Source organism: Gallinula chloropus (genome assembly GCF_964237585.1).
Source record: "Gallinula chloropus genome assembly, chromosome: 5".
NCBI classification, from domain to species: Eukaryota; Metazoa; Chordata; class Aves; order Gruiformes; family Rallidae; genus Gallinula; species Gallinula chloropus.
The window spans coordinates 70,862,041-70,870,648 of NC_140090.1; the positions used below are offsets into that span (position 1 = coordinate 70,862,041).

The following is an 8,608-nucleotide window of genomic DNA, read 5'->3' on the forward strand; positions in this document are numbered from 1 at the left end:
ATAAGACATTGATTGTCAGACTGACCAAATACTCCACCCTTGGCATAACTATATTAACAGATACTCAGGGCACTTTCCATTTGATTACATATTTTTCTCTTGCTTGGAAAGCACTGTATCAGTGTCCGTGGGGACTGAACTGGAGTCAGAAGGAGCACCTCCCTTAGAACTGGAAAGGCACCCTCTAATCATTTAGAGATTAATAACACAAGTTGCAGACCACAATTTTTAAGTTCATGCATGTCACTGTCTCATTAGATAGTTTATTCCTGTGTTTCTGCTGTGGAATTGCTCTTTGTATGGTCTATATTTGTATTTACGTTTATATCTGATCTGTCAATCTGTTAAGCACCACCAGTGTGATGCTGAGGCTGTTGGCATGGTAGGGGGGAAATGAGGTCTTCACAGAAGGAAAAGCTTTACCAACCTTTGTTATCAGAGATCTCTCCAATAGCTTAACATGGGTCATTTATTTGGGGAGGAGGGTGTGGAGAGAACAAGTTCAGAGACGTGCTGTTCCTTGGAGCTCACTTCCAAATACTGGCTTGCATGAAGTGTGGGAACTGGGACTATGGTGGATATTTAGGAGTATTCAAAGGGCTAAAAAACATACGTGGTGCTTTCAGAGGTGCAAGGAGAGATCTTAATTTTGAGGTGCAGCAGCATACAGCTTGATCCTCCAGACAGTTTTCCAAAGCTGGTGGGCATAGGATTTGTTAAAGACACATATCTGTTTCTAACCCAGTTTATTTTCCCTGTAGATAAGGGAGCAAAACCGATATGACCTGAAGACAGCAGGACCACAGTCTCAGCTGCTGGCTGGAATCGTTGTGGACAAAAAGCCAAGTCCAGTGAGTAGGAGATGATTGATTTATAAATATTTGGTTGTTTGGCTGCCTGTCTTTTAAGAGTCAGTTTTGACCCTTTTCTTTACAAAAGAAAATGGTTACAAGTGATTAATGCCAGATTTTGGATGTGAGGTGCATTTTATTCATGTTTCATTTCAGAGGTTTAAAATGTTAGTTTTAAATGGAGATGAGACATTTGCCTGCCTGTACAATTAATGAAGTAGGACCCCCATCTAAAGACCATTTAAGCTTAGGAGTGATGAACATGATGCCAAAACTAATCTTTTCATCAGTTTGTGGAACCACCACTAAAGGAAATGATTGAGGCTCAGAAATAATTGAGCTTAAAAGGTGGGATGGGACTGCATAGAAGGCAGCTTTCATTAAAAACAGACTTCTTACTGGGAAGGTTTCCAGTTTCTTACCTGTCCACACTCACCTTTTCTTCAGTAGAATATACTTTTTGCCAAACAGTGCGGGCATCCCCAAGAAGGTTATTAAATAAAACTGTGTTGAATTGCAATTGCAGTTCTATAGTTCTAAGAGCTTTGAACCATCTGTGGGTTAGTACATCTATTTCCAATCATCTTTGGAGATAACACTGCTTATTTGTTTCAGGCAACAGTAATATTTTCCAAATTAGCTTGCTTTCAACATGAGAGTAATTTTAATTTTGTCACTGTAAGATTCATCTCAGAAGAGCTCTTCCAGTGAGAGCACGAGCACAGTTACTTTTGCTCCAAAAAAATCCTAGAACTTGGGGCATTTGCAGAATGATATGGAAAGCCTTATTTTTATTCCCCATTGCTGCAGGCCTTTCACCCTCTGCAGAGTATATTAGTCCCTGAAGTGTAAGCTGTTGAGCCAAGTTCTCCGAAACTCTCCCTCTTGATACAAAACAATATCTTCAAATAATGATTGTGCTGCTGAAAATGATAGTGGCTTGCAGCTCAGTAGTCAGCATTCATGCCTACTAAATCGAGTAATGTTCACCTGGATGCATCTGTTTTTCTTCTGGATTCCCTCTCAACCTGGTGTGACCCAAATTTGGTCAGGGGAGAGTCATTAACCATGTATATCTTGCTTGCTTGGTTTCTGTAAATGTTAAATTCTGTTGTTTTCTCTTTTCCAGCCAATGCAATTTGAAGAGGACGAGCATGCACCACCAGCACCACCCAACCCCTTCAGCCATCTCACCGAAAAGGAACTGGAAGAGTACAAGAAAACAATTGAGCGCAAGCAGCAAGGATTGGAAGGTCAGTGTCAGGGTTCACATTTTCATAATGAACCCATTGTTAGTTTAAAGATACCTACTGTAAAAAAAGGTATACAAGTTAGTTGCCAGTATTATATGCTGCTAATTACTTTGGAACTGATCATTCCCTGAAATGGCAGAATCTTCTGTCAAATGCTTTGGCATTTTTTACTTTGGTTAGTGCTGACATTACAGCAATGAAAGGTTTGCACAGAAACAGGGTTGACAAAAACACACGTTCTGACCAAAAAAAAGAAAAGCCATTAATCATAGAATAACTTAAGTTGGAAGAGACTGTGAAGGTCATCTCAGTCCAGCCTCCTCAAAGTTGATGGCAATGTTAGATCCAAGTCAGATCTGTGCCCAGCTGAGCAAAAGTTTACTGAGATGCTTGGTCTTGGCTGCTTTAATTTTATTTCTCCTCTTCCCTCCCAATGTGCAAGACTCATCTACTTTCAATTTTTACATCTCCTTCCACTACTAGTGTTCCACAGGGAATTACTAATTCCGTGTTGACTTTTTAACACTTATTATGTGTTCTTCTTCACTAAGATTGTGTACTAAAACAATTTTACTGTATGTCACGTTCAGGGCAATAGTAGCTTACTATAACAGCAAACTCTGTGACTTAAGGCTAGGTTAAACCATGAGGCGTGCTACTTAGGATGCAACCCTGCCACCCTTTGCAATGCTTTCTATTAAAGAACTAATGTATGATGGTGGATAGCAAATAAATGTGTAAATCCATAATTCTATAGAGTTTAAGCTGTGTACTGTAACTTCTTGATGTTGTCAGCATGCAGAACACAACGCTAGCAGAGCTGTAAATCTTGCAGCACTAGCACTGACATTCTTGCTTGATTTTTACTTTTGCATGGCTACTAATTCACATCTTGTCCTGCAGATGCTGAACAGGAGTTGTTCTCAGATGATGGGTCATCTGTCTCACAAATTCAGTCACAAACTCAATCCCCGCAAAATGTCCCAGAAAAATTAGAAGGTATTCCATGCAGTTTCTGTACAATGCCAATGGCCCTGATACCCTGAGTCATCCACTCTTCTGCTGGGTTCTTACACTTGTGTGAAGTCGTCTGAGGCAAAAAGACCCCTCTCTTACCAAGTCTGGGTGGGACTCTGTCCAGGATACTGTTCTTCTCAATTTCTTTCTCATACATAATTCTCACAAATGAAACCAAAGCAGGGCATACAGAAATTAGATTTTTTTTTTTTTAATGAGATAGAGGAAATAGATATTTTTGTTTTACTGAACCAATATGCAGAACTTTTTCACAGTAAGGGTGACAGAGCACCAGAATAGGCTGCCCAGGAGGGTTGTGGAGTCTCCTTCTCTGGAGATATTCAAGACCCACCTGGATGCCGACCTGTGTGAGCTGTCCTAGAGAACCTGTTTTGGCAGGGGGGTTGGATCCGATTATCTCTGGAGGTCCCTTCCAACCCCTACAATTCTGTGATTGTTTAATTTCCTAAGACATTTCCAGCGAAGTCCGAGGTGGACTTTGTTTTGAAAGGCTCTTTCTCCAAAGGTGCCTGTATGGAATGGCTGTGTTTCCATAAATCAGTCTCTTGCAGTAAAGTGTAATTCTGAGTGTGCTTGAGACTGAACACACACATGCTGTCTAGACCACAGCTGTATATACTGCGTAGGGCTTGAGATAGATAGAGAGATATATATGAGTTATACATACACACACACACACACCTGGCAGAGATAAGGGCAGCTTTTTCACCCTATTTTCCTTTAATGATATTTGCATGCTATTGTCTGCTTACAAGACATAAGAGAGTAGATAAAGGGGGAAAGGGGGGGAAACACATCTAAGCACTTCAGGTTTCATTCTGTGAATCACAGTCCAGACTCACAGACTTTGTTTCAATACCAGTTTTCTGCATGACAGTGTGCATAAATAATTGCAAACTTGTCTGTCCTTTCAGAAAATCACGAAGACCTCTACACCCAGAATGCTAACCTAATATCTGTGGAGTTGCCAGTTGTGGTGGTGAACGGCAAGGAAGACGCGCATGACGTGGAAGATCTCGCCAAGAGGGTCAGTCAGTTAACCACTAGTACTGTGGAGAGCGTAGAGATTACAATTAAAAGCTCTGAAAAGATAGAAGAGGCCCTGTCCCCTGAAGGGTCGCCTTCCAAATCCCCGTCGAAGAAGAAGAAGAAATTCCGCACCCCGTCTTTCCTGAAGAAGAGCAAAAAGAAGGAGAAAGTAGAAGTGTAAGTGCAGCTCTGTTGTGAGGAGACATTGCACATTTTAAACCTTTCAGTTGACCATTAACAGCGTAGTGTTAGGGGTGTGCAGTAACTGGACTTTTAACCTAAACGAAAAGGAACTGGAAGAGGTTTTGCTTTAAACCCAACCAACCAAACAAAAAAACCCTTTCATGATAATTGAAAATTAAATAAATCATCTCTCACTTTAACTGTGTCCAAAAATGCTATGAAGGTTGGAAACATCCATTAGGTTCATGTAGAACTACACTGGCAGGTGCTCGATTATCTTCATAGCAAGAACAAGTACCGTCACGGTATGCAGCAGCAAGTTCTGCTTAGAGTATTTTGCAGACCTTAAACTCCTCAGTGCAGTTGAAGTCTTTATTAAAGTTGCTGTTGAGTGATCATATGACTTTTTAAAACTGCTGTCTCATTTGGTAACCAGACCATACATTTTTGTATTGTGATTTTGACCATATATTTTATGTTCCTGTACCCCTGTTTGAGTGGGTGCATATTAACAGCACACCTTTAAATCTTTTTTAAGATTAGATCATATAGAAATATTATACACTGGCACATAATATTAGGGGGAAAACTGTGTAAGAGAAAGTTTATTTGGAATTATACAAAATGTCTAAAGAATTCCATTCTTCAATAACTTTTTTGCCAAATATTTCATTTTAGTGAGATATAATTTTTGAAGACTTCTTTTTTATTCTATCAGTTGGGGGGTGGGGGGAGACCCTTATTTTTCAATAAAGGGGGTTTTATACACTTAACATTGATAATTTAGTTTAACTGGCGAAACAAAAAGAAGATTTTATATGTTCAAATGTTTGTATACCATTCAGTATAAAGGTATTATAAGCATGTGAACCCAGCATTTAATAGTAGAGTGTATTTAAGAATGCTTGGGTTAGAGTATACTTAAATATAGTTCAGGAATCCAGGGACTTTAGAAATCAGAGGATGAAAGCATATAAAATTGGACTGGATTCATGTTTAAAAATTACTTGTGGGTTGGGTTTTTTTTTTCCTCTCGTGGTATTGCTAATGAATGAAGAAAAATAATCTCTTAACATAACCAAATGAAGGAAACAAAGCTGTTAAAAGGGAAAGTGAAATAGTAAGAAAATAGGAGGAGACAAAGAAAGTTAAAGCCTTGGTGATTATTTTTTTTAAATATATGATATGGATTGCGGGATATTTTTATTAAATCAGCAACGTGACATTTCCATATTAGATGTTTTAAATAATTTGTGTGGATTCATACAGAGTGCAACACTTGTGGGTTTGGGGTTTTTTTTTTTTTCCCTTCACTTTCATTTGAATTGTTAAAAGGGTCTCATGAGTCCGTGTTGTCCTTTGGATGAACCCAGAGCAAATCGGAGCCTAGTGCCATGGGGTAAGGGCGGTCCTGCCGCTTACTCCTTTTTACTGATATTGTCATTTTAGTACTTTTACTGTATTGTAAATACAAACTAAACATAGAAATTAACATAGGGTTTTCTTCGCTGTGTCAAGCTGTCTGTAAATCAGTCATCGCGATAGGAAGTACGTTTTAAAGATCCATGTGATTCCCAAATTGCCGGTTGAAATATTATACAATATATCATTGTTAAATATGGCTGGAGAGTGGTTTGGCATGCAAAAATGTTGATTATAGCATGTTTGGGGGCTGGTTAGCTTTGACCGTGTAAGTGTGATAATGCGATGTTGGAATGGATCCTGGAACCAATTTTCTAGCTATCACTAAATACTGGAATCAGTGTTCTTAATCATAGTGGAAACTTTCAGTTGCTTACTTTGTTTTTGGGGTTTGTTTGTTTTATTTTTTTTATGTTCTACATTATTTGTGTTGTATTACAACATATGTAGAAACAGTAACCTGTGAACTACGCTTTTCATAACTTTTTTAAAAATATATCTGAAATGAATGCAATGTGCATAAATATTTTTTAAAATGCAACCGTGAACTATTTGCACCTTTTGCTAATGCCTCTATTTACTTGCTTTGGCATAAAGAATGAGCCAGCCAACTCTTGTGTCCTGTGGAAAATATATAAATGTTATCTGAAATTGCTCATAGATGTAATGCTAATTAATGTTAAATCACAAATAAACAGTATTTTAAATAGATGGGGTTTGTATCGCAGCCTTTTGTGCTCTTACATCTCTCACTTCCAGGAAAGATGCTCTGATAACACACATTACTGCTCAAGAATTTATCCTGATGATGCTTCTTGCTTGTGTTTATCCTGAAAGCCATGCAAGAACACGTCCTGATCGTGTTGGAGAACAGTTGTTTTCCCTCACAGATCCTGGAGATGAAGGAGGACAGGCCTGTGCTCAAAACCATGGTGCTGACTGGAGCCCTGGTTGAGTTTGTGCTGTGGCTTTCCTCTCCCAGGGCATGCTTCCTCATCTCCTTGGTCTTCTGCTCCACAGCGTGGGATTACATATGATGACCTGAGACACAGGGCTTGGGTGGTTTACGTGCTGTGTAAGTACAGAGCAAGGAAATAGCTTGTGGAAGTTATTAATGAAAACAAAGGGGGGTTGGAGGGAAGGATTTCATGCAAAGTTGTTTGAAGACCTCTGTGTCGTGCCCTGACAGTGTATAGTATACCTCAGAGCCTCTGAGGCTGCAGAAGCTGCAGTGTTATGTTTTTAATGCTAGACCAAGACTACGAAATGTCTATAAGGACTTTGAGAAATGTTTTTTTCATTGTCCTTCCACAGATCAGCCTTTTTTTGCTTTTGTTTACAAGAGAGTCCAATTCCAGCCCTCTGCGTGTGGGGACAGTTTCATGAACTCAGTCCCTGTGTGGGAGGGTAATTTCGGTTCAGCATTTTAAATAAATCTTAAGCAAGGTCCAATGGATTTTCGTACTATTGTTTGTCTCCTGGAGCATCCACAGCCTGCTTAATGCTGCACTAGCATGGAAATGCCACCACAGAGCAGCTTATGCTGTAAGGCAAAGTGCATCTATGGTTTCCTCCTTGGAACTCCCGCTGCTCCCCAGAGTGTGCAAACCACAGCAGGCCCTTCATTTGCACTTAGATCTTCCTCTTTCTCAGTGTTACAGAAAAGGATCTCAGGTTCCACAAGCCACAGTGTGGGAATAAAGTAGGTGTTTGTAGAAGGCACAGCATACATGAAGGCTTAAATCTTGGGAAGCAGGAGCCCTCAGAAAGACAAGCTGCAAAATGGACCACTGATGCTGTAGGAAATAAGTATCATTAGGCTGCTTGACCCAAGAAAGAGCAATACAGAGAAGCAGCAATGTGTGCTACGAGGAATTACACGCGAGCTGCATTCTAAGAACCTTCTATGGGATAACAGGATTTTATGAGTTCTGCATCTTTCTACCCCACTTTTGTCTCTGGCCATACTAAAATGTATTGCAGTGTGAGCAATCACCTGCTGACTTCTCTTACAGGCTCCCACCCTTTCTGGAGACAAGTGGTACATAGCAAACCAGATTTTGCCTGTCTTGCAAAAATTGCAGAAGGATGTATGCTTTAGATCAGGCTTTAGATGCTGCAAGGAGACCAGATAATGCCACAGCGATGGTGGTGATAGGCCACTTTGACCAATATTTCCCTGCCTTGCCAGTTGAGCTGGATGTGCAGCGTTGAGCACGTACCATAAACTGCTGGGTTTTAGCTGTGGGGTGTCTATTTTCTCCATGTCAGGTTTGCAGAATGGCGGAGTTTTCACTGTCTCAGCCCGTGGAAGCTTCCCCAATACGATGTACGGCTACATAGCTGAGGGCAGGGAGAAAGAGCCACCATGTCCCAGGCCGGGCACGTGGGTCTGATGGAAACTTCTGATACAAGTGCTGATGTTCCTCCTCTCCCTTCCTGCAAACTGGCAGGGAAATTCATCCCCTCGCCCACCAGGTGGTTGTGTGGGCTGGCGTTTGTTCTTTCAGAGATCCAGTACGTTAAATGAGGGGGTGGACTCACTGAAAAGCGCTAATTAGAAGCTGCCTGGTGATGTGTGCGCAGGCAGCTGGGGCACAGTCGGCCCATGGGCATCACCTGGTGCGTGGCTTGAGCAGCCGGCAGGGAAGAACAAGAGGGTGTTTGGTGGAGATGAGCCCTTCTGACATTTTCACTGGCACAGAGCCTGTCTAAACTCCTGGGTTCAGAGACTTGCAGGCTGGCTGAACTTGCACAGACCCTCAGAGGAATAGCAGAGAGCACATCCACAACACAAAGTTTGCTCAGCCCTTTGCCACAGCCTCGAGACTC

General features: G+C 40.9%; 1 protein-coding gene across 1 annotated transcript in view; it reads left to right on the top strand.

Annotated features, from left to right (window-relative positions):
- Positions 1-6,554, top strand: part of ADD3 (adducin 3) — a 97,730-nt gene extending 91,176 nt beyond the window's left edge. Inside the window, exons 13-15 of the mRNA XM_084265024.1 lie at positions 762-851; positions 1,981-2,104; positions 4,057-6,554. Coding sequence (XP_084121150.1) covers positions 762-851; positions 1,981-2,104; positions 4,057-4,352 — 510 coding nt within the window. The 3' untranslated portion in view covers positions 4,353-6,554. The remainder of the gene's footprint in view (positions 1-761; positions 852-1,980; positions 2,105-4,056) is intronic.
- The last annotated feature ends 2,054 nt before the right edge of the window (positions 6,555-8,608 follow it).